Source organism: Thalassophryne amazonica, chromosome 6, assembly GCF_902500255.1.
Source record: "Thalassophryne amazonica chromosome 6, fThaAma1.1, whole genome shotgun sequence".
Taxonomy (NCBI): Eukaryota; Metazoa; Chordata; class Actinopteri; order Batrachoidiformes; family Batrachoididae; genus Thalassophryne; species Thalassophryne amazonica.
Window position 1 is genome coordinate 84,163,732 of NC_047108.1, and position 17,067 is coordinate 84,180,798.

Here is a 17,067-nt window from a genome sequence, read left to right on the forward strand (position 1 = left end):
CTTTCAGCTTCAGATGTGCACAAATAGTTGTAGCAACAGGTGTACGAGGCTTTGGAAGCAGCTACAATTTTACACATATTGCATACGATTCCTGCTTCATGCGCACTTCATGCGCAATTCAACTACATTCGTACTATGTGTGAAGGGGCCCTTAACATCATCTCTCTTGCCCAATTGAGCTGGACAGCAATATATCAGAAAACATGATGTTTTTTTTTTTTGGGGGCATATTTTTTGTCCAAACCTCTCCAAAATCACGTTGATATCTGCCCAAGTTATATTCTCACAGAGTTTGGTGAAAATACATCCTGTTTTATTTAAGTTATTGTGTTCACAGACACGCACACACACACAGCATGGATTACAATACCCTGCTTCGCTGACACACAGGGAAATTAAATGGTTGCATGTGCTGTTTGCTATATTTGTTTGTGCTTGCAAGCTTTTTTTGTTATTTTGTTTTATGCCACAACCTTTACTCCAGATGCTCTTCCTGAAGCAATGAGACATGGGCAGATTTGACCCAGGGACCTTCTTGTTGTGGTGCAAACATGCTAACTGCTTGTCACACCCTTTATGAAAATATACCATGGAGTGTACAAATATTATGCAAATTGTATTCCAGAGGATTACAGTGCTGCCCTGTGATACTCTGCCATCCTGTCCAGGGTGCACCCTGCCTCACACCCCATGGATGCTGGCTAGGCTCCCCCCCAGTCCTCTCAGTCAATCCAAAATGTTCATAAACTTCAAACCTGAATGTTTAACAAAGAAAAAGTGAGTTTTGGCTTTCTCAGGGGAATATACAAGGTCTGTGAGAAAAGTATCCGACCTTTTTATTTTATGCAAAAAAAATATAGATTTGATTCATATGTGTTTACGTCAGCCAAGCTTGAACCTTCGTGCGCATGCGTGAGTTTTTTCACGTCTGTCAGTTGCATCATTCGCCTGTGGGCAGGCTTTGAGTGAGCACTGGTCCACCCCTCTCGTAATTTTTTCATTGCGAGGAAATGGCGGAATGATTTGGACTTTGTTCCATCAGAATTTTTTCAGAAACGGTTAGAGACAGGCAGCTGGAAACCATTCGGAAAATTCAGATGGCTTTCGGTGAAAATTTTATGGGCTTCACAGAGATTAAGGAGTGTTACTACCGCTTTAAGGACAGCCCACAATGGCGCACGGCGCGCCGCGCTCCGAGCTGCGATCAACAGGCTGAAACGACTATTTAATTTCTAAACGGATGGCTGTATGGATCCGGGACCGTCATGTGCAATTTCTCTGGTTATCACAAGAGCTGGACATCAGCCATTTTCCGGCAGATTTCACTTTTAACAAGAGATTTTGTCATGGAAAGCCGTGCGGAGGCTTTGCGCGTCATGACCGATTCACTGATGAAGCGAGACAAAGAACGCCTCCGTTTTGGAGTGTCAGAGGACAAGTTGGGACATGCCTATCTCGGCTTTCAATGGCTTATCAGTCGAGTGAGTATAAGAGAAATTGTGGAGAGCTGGGCCCTTTGCAGAAGAGCACCTCCAGAGTATGATGTTTCCACCCCCATGCTTCATGGTTAAGAAGATTTTCTTGAGGTTGTTCTCATCCTCTAAACATGGTAAGTGGAGTTGATTCCAAAAAGCTCTATTCTGGTCTCATCTGACCACATGACCTTCTCCCATGCCTCCTGTGGATCATCCAAATGGTCACTGGTCAACTTCAAACGGGCCTGGACATGTGCTGGCTTGAGCAGGGGGACCTTGCTGCCCTGCAGGATTTTAAACCATGACGGCATCATGTGTTACTAATGTAATCTTTGTGACTGTGGTCCCAGCGCTCTTCAGGTCATTGACCATGTCCTCGTATGTAGTTCTGAGCTTTCTCAGAATCATCCTTACCCCACAAAGTGAAACCTTGCATGGAATCCCAGACCGAGGGAGACTGACAGTCATCTTGTGTTTCTTCCACTTTCTAATAAATAATCATAACACTTGTCTTCTACCAAGCTGCTTGCCTGTTGTCCTGTAGTCCATCCCAGCCTTGTGCAGGTCTACAGTTTTGTCCCTGGTGTCCTTAGACAGCTCTTTGGTCTTGGCTATGGTGGACAGGTTGGAGTGTGATTGATTGAGTGTGTGAACAGGTGTCTTTTATACAGATAACAAGTTCAAACAGGTGCAATTAATACAGGTAAAGAGTGTAGAATAGGACGGCTTCTTAAAGAAAAACTAACAGGTCTGTGAGAGCCAGAATTCTTGCTGGTTGGTAGCTGATCAAATACTTATTTCATGCAATAAAATGCAAATTAATTATTTAAAAATCATACAATGTAATTTTCTGGATTTTTTTTTTTTAGATTCTGTCTCTCACAGTTGGAAGTTTATCTACGATAAAGATTACAGACCTGTCCAATCTTTGTAGGTGGGAAAACCTGCAAGATTGACAGAGGATCAAATACTTATTTCCACCACTGTATGGGTCCATCCATCTGGTTCATCAACACTCTATTCATTTCTTCTGTCCATAAAACCTTGGGACAAAAAAAAATCTGTCTTCAGATATTTCTTGGCCCAATCTTGACCTTTCATCTTGTCAGTGTTGTTCAATGCTGGTTGTGTTACTGTGGCTATGTCTCTGAGCAGTAAACACCCTGTACTTCTGGTCACACCAGGCAGGTTGCAATTGTGGAATATGGCGTCACTGGAGGATAATGAGTTCCTGGTAGCATCACGTTGAACTCTTCTTTAAGTCTTCTACAGAGAATTTACCTCTTTTCTTCTCCACACATTTCTTGCAACCTTGTTGACTATTTGCAACAAAATGCTTGAATGCTCAGTGACCATGTCTCAGTAATTTCCCTATTGAAGACTGTTGCATCTCTCTGGAAGGCATTTAAAATGTATTGGGAGTAAAGAAGCTGCCTAATAATTATGTTAAACCCTTATCCCACAGCCTCCATCATTACATAGACACATATCATCTGAGAATGCTTAAATCCAATAATCATTCAAGTTTATAAAGCTTGAAGTTGAAAAACATGCATAGAAATGATAAGGTCAGAATACTCACTTGCCTAATAATTGTGCATAGAGTTGTAAAAAAATAAAAATAAAAATAAATCCTGTTCTTTCATGTTGTTGTGCCCACAGCAAACAAACTGTTCTTTTTATGTCAGCGTCACTCAAATTACATCCTTCAAAAGAAGGAAGTTGTAACAGATGCCAAATGAAAGCAAACAAGAATCAGAGTTTATGCAGGTTTGCTGCAATTCATCTTTCATTTGAAGAGCACATCAGACACCTGTGCAGATGACTCATAATTCAAACATGTGGCTGATGTGACTTCCTACCGGTCACTGACGTAGCCTCCAAACACTTGGGTGAAGCAGTAACCCCAGAAGAAGCTGCCGAGCACCATTCCAGTCTCTCGCTTGTTCCACTTGAACTGCTCTGCCATGGTAACGGCACAGATGGGCATGGCCACACGGGCGCAGTACAGAAGGCAGGTTCCGAGCAACAGCACCACTGTCCATACCCTCGCCATCGGCCTGCACAGGAGCGAAAACACAGAGGTACGTGTGTAAGGCTCAGACTGTTATTTCTTTATCAATTCATTGAGCTGAAAAGTTAAGTTGATCACAAAAAAATGCAACTTTTGACTATTTATGTTCATGCTGATGCCACCACACCATGGATCACGCCCTTACTCCTGGATGGCAACCACCCAGGCAGACAACTAGTCCATTCCCATCTCTCAAAAGTAATCAACTATCTGCTCCAGCCAGGTGAAACACAAGCATCCCCTTGGCCTTCTCCAGTGGTGGAGGTCCTCAGTACTCATCCACCTCCATGCTGGATCATGCCCAGAGAAATGCACCACGTGGCCAAAATGGCAAAGATGATGTTCTTAAACAATGCAAGCGTAGTCCTCATCCAAGTGTCCATAAGCAATCCTTTGTTTGATATGAAGTAATTCTGTTGGTACCCAAAGATCTTTTGAAGAAAAACTTGTACCAAAGACATAGTCATCTCCTTAGGTCACTGGTTAGTGTGACAACCATACAGGAAAACCGGAAGCACCAGGACCTGAAAGACATGGATCTTCATTCTCCGGCAAGGGTATTATCATTGTCAAACACCTCGTTCCACCAAAATGTAACTTACTAAGAAACAGAAAACCACAAAAGCCATAGGCTGAGTACAAGTTAAACAAAGTTATTAGGATTTTGAATGCGGTCCTGAAGAAAAAAATTAAACATATTTAAAACCAGTACACATTTAACTGACCTCTTCTAACCTGTGCCAACCTACGCCCAGTTCCCCCAATGAGTTACATATGAGTTGTGGCAAGATAATACTTGGGAAATCTCAGCACAAACGCTGAGCAGGTGTGACCGGGTTAGGGTGAGGGTTAGGATGGTCAGGTCGACCCACTCACCATCTGCCAAGTCACCTCGTGGAGCAGGTCACACCACTGACCAAGTTGCCCCTCTCATAACTAAACAAAAACAAGTGACGACCACCAAGTATGATGATGGAGAAGTGTGTAGAGAAAGTAGCTCACTTGTTAATGTCATTTCCCTTTTTCTTCTTCCTTAAATAACATGCAATTCTGCTAACTACGCGTAAAATAAATGTATGCATGGTGCGACATGTAAAACAATGTTTCCTTTCATACCAAACACAAATAACAGTCAGATATATCCATGCTATATAAGGGTGATTCTTTAACTACGGGCACTATTGGCCTTGTAAATGTAATTTCCACCACACCATTGCCTTACAATATAAAGCGCCTTGGGGCAACTGTTTGTTGTAATTTGGTGCTATATACATGTGCTCTGATGTCACTGTTTATCTCCATAGAAACTACCCAAACAATCTTTCATACAAACTGTTTAAAGGGACATTACATGTTGTGGTGGAAATTACGGCAATAGTGTGGGACAACTACATTTTGTTTAAAAAAATCACAACAGTTGTATGACATTGAATACCCCAATTATGTTTTGATTATTTTACTGATATTTTATTCAGAGATATTTTAAAACATTAGAAAAAACATTTCTTTACCATTCATTTTTATCATTGAAGATCAAAAGTCTGGGTGTGGGACAAGCACAAAACGGCAATATTTGCATATAATGATGCTGAAAAAAGGTGAAAAAGTCATCATAGACTACTAGAACAAATTTCTTAACACACTTTCATTGTAAAGATAACTATAAAAGTGTGAAATTTCCCCTTTTTCTGTTTTTCATACAATATGATCAAAGGACATAGGTGCCCGTAGTCTAAGAATCACCCATAAAGATCATTCTTCATTTTCTGTAAATCCTGCAATCTGATGTTTGAATTTTTAAATGTCCAAAATTTATAAATATAAATACAAGATACTTAAAGTCTTATAAGCCTGTTCGTACATTATCCCATAGTGGAAGAAGAGCAGATTAATGTTTGTTTGATAACTGTGGCAATAACTATTTTTTATATAATTTATACATTGATATCATTCTTCAGCTATTTGGTGAGGTGACTCTGTAATTACATGAGGTGACTTTGTGGTTGAGTGGTAGTCGTAGTAAGTCCTTAAGGCTCTGAGGCCCATTGGGAAAGTGTGCTTATCTCTGGTTTCTATGGCGTGAAGTAGATGAGAATCCATGACCCCCCTGGACAGGACGCCAATCCATTGCAGATTACTTCCCCAGCCAAGGTCAGTAGCCATTGTACAGCTGGGTGGAGGTGAGTGGGGGCTACTTGGGTTTTACAGGTTTTTTAGTGGGGGATAGGAAAGCAAGATAGGCTGGTATCAGGCTAATTCGTATCACCTACCAACTCATAGTCCATGCTCGGTCAAGTCATAGCAATTTTCAAATGGGCAAGTGGACTCAGTGCGTTACCAGAAACTAGACCATTACAGTAGTCCAATCTTGAAGAAACAAATGCATGAATCAAAGTCTCAGCATCAGCCATAGCCAAGGTGGAATGACCACATCCTAAACTTTGAGCCAACGTTCATCCCAACTCAGGTAATGTTAACATTTGAATTCACATTCAGAAAAATGTGATGCAGGAGGTGTGTGTGTGTGTGTGTGTGTGTGTGTGTGTGTGTGTGTGTGTGTGTGTGTGTGTGTGTGTGTGCGTGCGTGCGTGCGTGTGTGTAGGGGGGGGTATCTTCGCCCGTGGCCAAAGATGGGTTGTGGAGTTGGACGGCAGGAAAGTGGAGGGACAGCTACTTTACCAACATTATTACCAAAATAGTTGTTGATTAGGCTTATACCTATGGAGTAACTGAATCAAAGCAGTTTCAATACAGCATGTTTAACATTCTGGGTGTGAAAAGGCAAGTCTGTTAAAATAAAAAAAACAAAAGTACACTCCTGACTTGACTGTAATACAATCGCATTTAGATTGGAAAATGACGTCAACCTTATATTTGTTTAAGATAGCAAAGACATGTGAAGGTCTTCACGTCGTCATGCCCCTGAAACTGCGGTGTCATAACAAACGACAGACTCCTAAAACACCACTTTTATGAAGGACATTTCCCCTTTTACCACGTCGATTAAAGAGGCATACAATAAGTTTAATTTGTCGGTGTGACATAAAAGCACGATTGGACAGCAGCTCAGTATCATCGTGGCACATTTCCGGGTTTTGTTCCTGAAAATCTGAAGTGTTCGTAAAGCTGAACAAACATCACACTACCTGGACCAGTTTCCATTCTGTTCGGTCCACTTCTTCGGACACACAGGGATCCCGATCTTGTTGGTCGTTTGGGTTTCCTTGTAGCAGACCAAATCCAGAGTGGAGTTCTTGCCTTTTTGAATAACTGCCATTCAAGGCGAGCTGACGGCAGCCTCCTTCACAACTGTTGTGTCGATTTACTTTAATCCCGCTCGATCGCGCAATAAAAACGAGCTCTGTCACGTCGGACTCGCACCGACATATCTCGCTTTTTCTACTCTGCCACCCATAAACATAAACACTTTGGGGAAGGAGGGAGGGAGAGGGTTAAAAAAGATAAATAACCGGAGCAGCGGGTGGTGAGTGGGACTGTACGGCTCCTGTGGTGATATGATGACCGGAGGAGGAGAAATCCACGTGTCAGTTTTTCTCTTCACATCGTCCACACACACGCAGTTCTCGCTGCCATCGATAGGGTTTCATCAGGAAGTGATTCAGGCTTTTGAGAAACCGGTGGAACTCGTCTGCAGTATCATCCGACAAGAACGGAGACGATCCGACTCCTCACCAGGACGCTGCATCCTCCTGACCTCCACGGATGCGCAGTATGTTAAAGGATAAAAAACAATCCTTACATAAGAGCTTAAAAAAAACCTGCAGGGCCACTTAAGATGTTTGTTCTTCAAGAGGCAAAATGCACGGTTTAAAGGATAGCTTGAAAATTCACTTTTATTGAAAAATAATACCAGCAAACAAAGCACATCAAACGTATTTAACCCACGTGACTCCAATCGGCACAACTCTCCTGTTTACTTTCTCACTATCAAATGCCAGAAACAGTGTTACACTGGCGTTACACAGGTCACAGCTCTCTGGCAGGGTTACAGGACTCTCAGCCCTATAAACTGCTCTCACTCTTCACAGCTTGAAAATGTGTAATTTGCGTGTATGTGTGTGTCAAGTGTGTTTAATATTCAAAGTCACAGTAGTCTGAAAAGTTCCGAACATCCGACATCTTGCTTTGGCTCTTGCGAATGATTTTCATGAAAGAAAAGCAGTTTATTTGAGGCTGTGCGTGCTGAGCGAGCCATTTTCCCTGAGCATCCAAACTAAGCCTCTTCTAAATCGTCACACACACAAAGTGACAGCCTAATTTAGGCTTTATTCACGCCCTTTCAATCCCAACTTTCCCTGCCAAAAGACAGAAAAAAATATGTAATGGCAAATATTACATTAATTTGACATAAACAGGTACATTTAAATACCAAGTAAAATAACAGTTTGTGTGTTGTTTAGTGTGGATAGTCAAAAAAAAAACAGCATCACTCAAGTTTGTACATTCTATGTTATTAAAGTATCAAAAGGCAATCCTAAAAAAAAGAAAAGGTTGGACTGTTACGAGTCAGTCTGTTGGGGGGTATAAATAAATCTGAAGTATGTTCAGTTTGTAATTCTCTGGTATGTTTTCCGCTTCAGGTGCTTATTTTGGGTCTTCAATGGTTCCCTTGCTGAGATCTGTCATTTTGGGATACTTGACTTTCTTTTGGTCAAGCTCATTCTGAGCCCACAGCAGCAGCTTCAGAAGCTTGGCCAGTTTGGGTGTTGACTCTCTGTTCTCATAATCCAGCACAGATTGATTCACTTCACTCCATACCTGAAAAACAAAGAAACAGACAGTGTTTTGTACAGATTAAAACTATATGGTACAGACCAGAGGTGCACAAATTCTTTCATTTCAATGGCCAGAAATTAATCTATGGAGGGCCACAGCCCCCGACCCCCCAAAAATGTGTGAATTACATGCAATTATATCACCAGACCATTTATTATATTTTATAGATACATCTTAAATCTAAAATAAAAAATCAAAACACTTCTCTTCATTTATTTTTTAAATGAGAATTTATTAATTTTCAAAGAACTTCTCAATTGCCATGATGGGGCAAACCAAAGGGAGTGCAGCCCAAATGGGATAACCCTGCCATTATGTTTATTGCAGAGGAACCTGCTGACATGTGTGTGTGTGTGTGTGTGTATGTATATATGTGTGTGTGGGGGGGGGGGGGGAGAGAGATCAGTATCCCTTCTAGACCAGGGTGACATCATCAAATGCCTTGTTTTAAGTTCCAGTCACATGGAACAAAACCAAAATCATGGAACTGGAAATAGTACATATTTGGAAGTGTTCATTAATAAGCACAAAACTTTAATTAATTGCATATTTATTTTCTGTAAATCAAGTAACTGATTAATCAATAATTTCAGGTTGAAGTAACTATTCTGCTCAAATCTGACAATGTGTTTGCATTCACTTTAGTATTAAATATAACGCAATGCTAAAATACCCTCGGTTGTATGAGCATTGTCTGTTATAATTTGTAGTTGTTTAATTGGTATCCCACTGCAAAGTTTATGTTATATATAACTATACATTTATTGTGACTTACATTAATTATTAAGATCCTATTGTCTTATTTACAATTTGTACATGTTCAATCAAGCCCCTCTATTTTGTCACGTGATAATTTCACAAAAACCCTAATGGAAATAAACGTTTATGCTTTATTGTGTTATCAGTCACTTTAGGGCAGGTGATGGTCTACTGGTTAAGGCATTGAGCTTGAGATCAGAAGATCCTTGGTTCAAATCTCAGCCTGACTGGAAAATCACTAAGAGCCCTTGGGAGCCCCTATTGCTCCCGGTGTGCAGTGAGCGTCTTGTATGGCAGCACCCTCACATCGGGGTAATGTCAGGCATTATTTGTGAAGCGCTTTGAGCATCTGATGCGGATGGAAAAGCGCTATAAAAATGCAGTCCATTTGCCATTCATTTACCATCAGTGTATCATTGATATATTCACCTCCGTATGTTCATATTGATGTTGCAGAATAAACTCAATAAATTAATCCTAAATCATATTTATTTACATTTTAATGATGTCTGCAGGAGGGCATGCGTGAGCGCATACAGTAGTGTTCAGAATAATAGTAGTGCTATGTGACTAAAAAGATTAATCCAGGTTTTGAGTATATTTCTTATTGTTACATGGGAAACAAGGTACCAGTAGATTCAGTAGATTCTCACAAATCCAACAAGACCAAGCATTCATGATATGCACACTGTTAAGGCTATGAAATTGGGCTATTAGTAAAAAAAAAAGTAGAAAAGGGGGTGTTCACAATAATAGTAGTGTGGCATTCAGTCAGTGAGTTCGACAATTTTGTGGAACAAACAGGTGTGAATCAGGTGTGCCCCCTATTTAGGATGAAGCCAGCACCTGTTGAACATGCTTTTCTCTTTGAAAGCCTGAGGAAAATGGGACGTTCAAGACATTGTTCAGAAGAACAGTGTAGTTTGATTAAAAAGTTGATTGGAGAGGGGAAAACTTATACGCAGGTGCAAAAAAATATAGGCTGTTCATCGACAATGATCTCCAATGCTTTAAATTGGACAAAAAACAGAGACGCGTGGAAGAAAACAACCATCAAAATGGATAGAAGAATAACCAGAATGGCAAAGGCTCACCCTTTGATCAGCTCCAGGATGATCAAAGACAGTCTGGAGTTACCTGTAAGTGCTGTGACAGTTAAGCCTGGTTCACATGACAGGATTTTAAAATTATCTGTAGGTTTCCAAAACCTAAGAGACCACACACGTGAAGATAAAAAATCATAGCTCTAACAGGTTTGGTCATCCAATGTGTCGTGTTCAGCCACACGGTAAGGACAACACCACCACACACGAACAGATTTCACACACGAACATTTACAGTTCAGACAGGAAATCTCGCAAAATCTCTCGAGATTAAATGTGACTTCAGAGTAAACAAACGGAGGTACTTTGTGGACTATTTACAACAGAGGGAAAAAAACGATATAAAAAGAAAAAGAAAAGGTGTTCTTTAAAGGAGTGGAGACAGCGCGACCACCGGACTTTCTGGTAAGTCAGAACAGCTGTTTTGATTTTATTTTCTGCTCCGTACGTCTGTCACCTCGCTTTCTGATTGGCTGCACGTCACATTCAGCAGGCTGCGTACTCGTTTGTGGTCGGAGGACACAACACACACTGCGATATCGGGTCAAAAAAATCCAACATGTTGAATATCCCCGATTTGCGATCGGAGCGCTCCTGACACCCTTCCGAGCAGATCAGAGCACTCTTAACACACCACACATGGGAGGAACATCTGATAAGATTATCTTTAGCGTCATCACGATTGTCGGGGCGTCCTTAAGATTGTCAGAAGGGGAAGATCGGGTCCGATATCAGCCTAATTATCCTGCCGTGTGAACCCGGCATTAGAAGACGCCTGTGTGAAGCTAATTTATTTGCAAGAATCCCCCGCAAAGTCCCTCTGTTAAATAAAAGACGTGCAGAAGAGGTTACAATTTGCCAAAGAACACATCAACTGGCCTAAAGAGAAATGGAGGAATATTTTGTGGGCTGATGAGAGTAAAATCGTTCTTTTTTGGGTTCAAGGGCCGCAGACAGTTTGTGAGATGACCCCCAAACTCTGAATTCAAGCCACAGTTTACAGTGAAGACAGTGAAGCATGGTGGTGCAAGCATCATGACATGGGCATGTTTCTCCTACTATGATGCTGGGCCTATATATCGCATACCAGGTATCATGGATCAGTTTTGATATGTCAAAATACTTGAAGAGGTCATGTTGCCTTATGCTGAAGAGGACATGCCCTTGAAATGGGTGTTTCAACAAGACAATGACCCCAAGCACACTAGTAAACCAGCAAAATCTTGGTTCCAAGCCAACAAAATTAATGCCTTGCAGATGTGAAGAAATCATGAAAAACTGTGGTTATACAACTAAATACTAGTTTAGTGATTCACAGGATTGCTAAAAAAGCAGTTTGAACATAATAGTTTTGAGTCTGTGGTGTCAACAGCAGATGCTACTATTATTGTGAACACCCCCTTTTCTACTTTTTTTTTTTTTTTTTTTACTAATAGCCCAATTTCATAGCCTTAAGAGTGTGCATATCATGAATGCTTGGTCTTGTTGGATTTGTGAGAATCTACTGGTACCTTGTTTCCCATGTAACAATAAGAAATATACTCAAAACCTGGATTAATCTTTTTAGTCACATAGCACTAGTATTATTCTGAACACTACTGTACATGAGCTTTTGAAAAGAGCAAAAGTTACCTTTGACAGCGTGTAATGTGCATACACGCTGATGTCCGCGAGATGTCTTGTAAATCACTCCAGAGGTATTATCAGGTTACAAAAATAGCATTTTCAATTTTAGAAGTGTTTATGTAACGGCTGAGTGGATTCTTGTCATTTGATTGGTGCTTTGTATGTCACATGACATGGATTAATTCATCCCATTTGTGTTGCATTGCATTCGGAGTGCGGCTTGGTTCCATTTAGAGTGCAAAGATGGTTCCATACATTTGGTACCACTGCACTCATGCACTTGCACACGCACATGCAAGCCCATACGTCCTCGTGTACGCGCGCATGTGATCTCACACATGCACGTGTGCACGTCCTCGTGCACGCGCACACAGTGCATGTCGCGCACACACATGCTCGTGCGCGCATACTTGTGCACACGCACGGCGTGCACACACACATGCTCGCACATGAGTCTGTGCGCGCGCACGCACACACAAAACCAATCCACTGTGCTGCCTGGAGATTGTCAGCAGGAAGAAAAAACAAAAGCTGGACTCATTTCTGACGTGATTTTTTTTTTCCCGCTGCACTGAGGACGTATACAGTCTTATTTTAGTTGTTCACGCACACACAAGCACCGACCAGGTTGCGTGTGCGCGCGCGGAGGACATGACTCTCCTGAGACATAATTTGAGCTAACTGACACTGCTAATTCTTGTAAGATACACACACACAACAAATCCACTGTGCTGTCTGTTATCAGGAAGAGAAAGAAAACCTGGACTCATTTTTGACATGACTTTTTTTTTTTCGCTGCACTGAGGAGGTCCACAGCTCGGCCGAGCCAGTTGCGTGTGTGTGTGTGTGCGCGCGGGACACACACTTGAGTTAACTGATGCTGCTACACACACACAAAATCCACTCCGCTGTAAGCCCTCTGGATGCACGAAGAGCTGCTCACATAAAACGCTGATGTGATTTTTGGCTGGACTGAGGAACTACACAAAGTCTTTTTTTTTTTTTAATGGAAGTCCGAAGTCAGTGTACAGCATCACTGGACACGTCACAGGATCTTAGGACTTGGGGTCGCCACAGCAAATCCAAGGTGGATCTGCATGTTGAATTGGCACAGGTTTTACTCCGGATGCCCTTCCTGACGCAACTCCACATTACATGGAGAAATGTGGCAGGGGTGGGATTTGAACCCGGAACTTTCCGCACTTAAACCAAGCGCATTAACCACTTGGCTACCACCCCTGCTATCTTAATAATCAATTAAACTGCAAATTGTAAAGAACACATTGCTCATACCGCTGAGGGTATTTTTGCATTGCGTTATATTTTTACTTGCACTTTTCATTTACACTTTTTTTTTTTAAATACTGTGAATTATTCAGTGTTTAGTGTATATTTATACATGCCATACAGAGAGAGTACAGCTCAAACCAAAGTAAAATTCCTTGTATTCTTGTGGATACTTGGCAAATACAAGCTATTCTGATATTTATACAGAAACGCAGCGGTTTGGGAACAGATTCCACCATGTCAAAGTAGCAGCCAGAGACAGATCAGCCAGTGACGTCATGGTGTCTCTCTACTCTGACTGGCTGTTACACCCCCCCCCCCCCCCCAAAAAAAAACATTTGCATGATTTATGCTGTCGGCTGTATGATAATTAAAAAAAAGGAAACAGAATGTGACTTTTTAACCTCTTAAATAGGTCAAGGTTAGCCATCTTTAAACTTGTTCAAAGTCCCAAGAATGTTCTCTGTGAATTGGAAGACTCTGGCAGTAATAGGACTGGACTTATGCTGAGCACAGACAGATGGACATACAGACAGACAAGCAGACAGACGGATGGACGCAAAGCCTTCACAATACCCGATGGCCATATTTTGATGACCTTGGGTAAAAATATAACGCAATGCTAAAATGCGCTTGACCGCATGAGCATGTAATCAATGAAAGTGTGTAGAAAGAATGTGACCTTTTGACCCCTTAGAACAGGTCAAGGCTAGCCATCTTTGAACCTGTATCAGGTCTGTGTCCCAAGAATGTTCCCTGTGAATTTGAAGACCCTGGAAGTAATAGGACTGGACTTATGCTGAGCACAGACAGACGGATACAAAGTTTTCACAATATCCGATGGCGATATTTTGGCTTTAGGTAATCAATTTATAATATTAAAATAAATAATAAAACAAAAGTGTTTGTGACATGTGTAGCACAAACATGGTTATCTTTTTGTTTTTGACACAATCTATTATTGGGTTTCTCTTCTCTGTCTTTGCTTTGTATTCTGTATGGTATTAAAAAATGTATGTCACAGCAAAGAAAACCTTATTTCCAAGTTTATGATTGTAAATTTGGACACTATTCAGGTTAATATTATCTACTTTTTCCAAATGTAAGCATGTTTTTGTTGACAAAAGAACAATAAGAATAAGAATAAAATCAACTTTATTTATCCCAAAGGAAATGATTTTGCCAGAGAACCGAAACAGTGACAGTAAACAGTTAACAACCTGCAGTTAAAGGCTTTAATGGTACCTTTTGTCTCTGCATCATATTGAGTAGATCTCCAAATGGTGATTCCTCAGGGTTGTCAAATGCCAGCAAGGCCAAAGTCCTCTCCATCTCCGTCAGACATTCTCGACTCTCCTCGCCTTGCTCTGCTAACTGAGACTGAGCAAACTCAAGGGCAGCTTCAGTCTCTCTTAAACGGATCAACTCAATCAGATGCTGCTGCTGCAATGTCACAAAAGCCATTGGGACAAAAGGGAGTAAAAGTTACAATGAAATAAGGAACAGAAAAACTGAACAGAAGTCTTCAATCAATTCAATTTGTTCTTTGCAACCTCAACAAGTCTAACCCAGGAAGCAAGTCAGGTCTGGGCCAAATTTCAATTCGCTTTACTGATCGCAGGACATTTATTATATCTATGTTTAAATTTATTTCATAAGTGAGTGAAGCACAGTCTATCCATCCAGACAGAAAATGTAAACTGTGAAGTTCACGAAAGCAGTGGCCATAAATTACCCTTCCTGATTATCCCAATGTTGCTCAACTTATTTTTTAAGGTCATCACCCTTGAAATGTAATAGGTTACAGACTACTAATTACTCTGTTAAAAATATAATAAGCAATGTAACTACCCACAGTAATGCAACTTAATACTTTTGACTGTTTTTCAAAAAATGTTTTAAACTGGATATTAAAACTGAAAACTGATTTAGACTGTTGCAGAGAACATTTGCTCCAACCTCTGCATCTCCCAGTGTCCCCTGAGCAACAACATTCAAAACAATCCAATCATTGCAAAACTGACGTTTGTGTGACATAAAAGATTTGTCACTACCCTTCACATAGAATTTTTTAGTCACAAGGGAAGGTCAAAAGTTGATAAGTTTAGCAATAAAGTCAATAAATTCACAACACAGAGACAGAGACTGCTTAGCAGACAGGATGCAGCAATGCAAAAAAAAAAAAAAAAAAAATCAAATATGTCTTAGCGGCTTTGGGTGACCAGTGTTGTTCAAAAACATCCAAATGCAATTCCTTTGTAACCGCCAATATTTTAACGAGTAACTGTAATTGAATTATACTTTTTTCAGTAACTGTAATTCATTAGAATTACATTTACATCCTAATTTAATTCTGTAACCCTGTTACATGTAACTAGTCACTTCCCAACACTAATTGGATCCTGGTCTAATTACCTTCAGGTCACATAAAACACTTTGAAAGTGCGAATGACAAAGCACAAATCTCTTTATTTAAAAGTACGTTATTTTACCTGTAGGTGGAAGTATAAGTAACGGTTGGTATCAAGAAGTTCTGGATGCAGGTTGTTGATGAGGGCAATAGCATCCTGGATCTGGCCTTTCAAGATCATCTCTCTAATCTTAATCCGTTCATCTAAAGAATCCAAATCCACACTCGGCTCTATGCCAGACTCTATTCGGAACTTCTCTGCTGCTTCTTTAAAGCCCTCTGTTAAACAGAAATGAGTAAAAATCAGCACACTCACATTCAGACATCAGTAAGTTCTTTCAGCTTCTCCCTTTTACACTTGAGGTCACCGCAGCCACAGTATGGACCTACATGTTGATCTGGCATGAGTAAAATCACTGAAAACAAAATCAACATAACAAATAAAAATAATTTCCTTCACCTGTCACCAAGTAGTTCATAATGAGCCTGTTCATATCAGCTCTCTGAATGTGGACATTATTGAGTTTGTCCATCCACTCCTCCCTTGTTATATCTTCTGGCTTCTCTGCAAAACTCATTGTGATAGAACCTAAAAGTAATAGTGACAAAATTACATCTCAAACAGAAAGAATATATTAAACTTTATTTGAAAAAAGTACTGGCATGGACATTGATTGATTTTATTTTTAAAATGCCTTTCTATAAAATAAATACAATACCGTAACAATAAAAGGATAACACAATAAAGCAAAGAGCACTTATTTCCACTGTGGTCCATGGGCATGTGTCCTTTTTATTCAATAATTCTTCAATTTGACAGTAATACGACACCGGAAATCCCAAAGTCATAGTTCGGGCCTTTGAGGAAAAAACAACACTCAAGCCTGATTATATCAACATGAACCAAAACAAAGGGAATTCTCGCACTCTGATGTAACAACATCAATTAAACACATCCGGAATTAGTGTACGTCTCTCATATTACTTCCTGACAATACCAAATACTAATATCTCCCTTTATTTAGTCACAATACCTGAAAAATCTGCCGCTACTTCCCAGCAGTAGCTAACTGGTTAACGGATACGACGTCTTCTTCGCTCTTTTTCTTACGATCGTCACGGACTAGCTTTCGTAGTGCTGCCATCTATTGTTAAACATCTGGTCCTACAATCGAGTAAAAAGAACTGTAAAAAAGAAACGTTAAAATACAATCGTTGTGTCATTTTCCCCTGTTTATGAGAACAAATGTCTTGCTACCTAATTAAAATAAACTGACCACAATATTAATGCATGATAATGACAGCCCTGTACCTATTTCCTTCTCATGTTTGATGTATCCATTGTAACCTTGTCCTCATTCACATTTACACACAAACCAATTCACTTTGCAAAATAAATATACAAACATACATACATACATACATATATCCTCAACCGCTTATCTGGATCAGTTTGCAGGGACAACAACTCCAGCAGGGGACCCAAACCGACTTCCCCCCACCCACATGAACCACCTCTGACTGGGGGATACTGAG

General features: G+C 40.5%; 2 protein-coding genes across 2 annotated transcripts in view; both read right to left on the reverse strand.

Annotated features, from left to right (window-relative positions):
* Positions 1 to 7,254, reverse strand: part of slc17a9b (solute carrier family 17 member 9b) — a 46,249-nt gene extending 38,995 nt beyond the window's left edge. The window contains exons 1-2 of the mRNA XM_034172636.1: positions 6,696 to 7,254; positions 3,338 to 3,535 (exon numbers count right to left, since the gene is read on the reverse strand). Coding sequence (XP_034028527.1) covers positions 3,338 to 3,535; positions 6,696 to 6,826 — 329 coding nt within the window. The 5' untranslated portion in view covers positions 6,827 to 7,254. The remainder of the gene's footprint in view (positions 1 to 3,337; positions 3,536 to 6,695) is intronic.
* Positions 7,255 to 7,384: 130 nt separating this feature from the next.
* Positions 7,385 to 16,665, reverse strand: LOC117512533 (glucose-induced degradation protein 8-B homolog). The gene is made up of 5 exons (XM_034172637.1): positions 16,566 to 16,665; positions 15,992 to 16,120; positions 15,614 to 15,810; positions 14,367 to 14,564; positions 7,385 to 8,328 (listed from the first exon to the last, which is right to left on the reverse strand). Exons 2-5 carry the CDS (start codon positions 16,107 to 16,109, stop codon positions 8,155 to 8,157), a joined length of 687 nt encoding a protein of 228 aa, XP_034028528.1. The 5' UTR covers positions 16,110 to 16,120; positions 16,566 to 16,665; the 3' UTR covers positions 7,385 to 8,154.
* Between the last annotated feature and the right edge of the window lie 402 nt (positions 16,666 to 17,067).

Coding starts and splice junctions, on each gene's coding strand:
- LOC117512533 (XM_034172637.1), bottom strand. CDS start 16,109: ATGAGTTTTGCAGAGAAGCCAGAAGATATAACAAGGGAGGAGTGGATG. Junction 15,811..15,991: donor TATGAACTACTTGGTGACAG/GTGAAGGAAATT, acceptor TCTGTTTAACAG/AGGGCTTTAAAGAAGCAGCA. Junction 8,329..14,366: donor ATATGATGCAGAGACAAAAG/GTACCATTAAAG, acceptor TTTGTTTTTCAG/GTATGGAGTGAAGTGAATCA.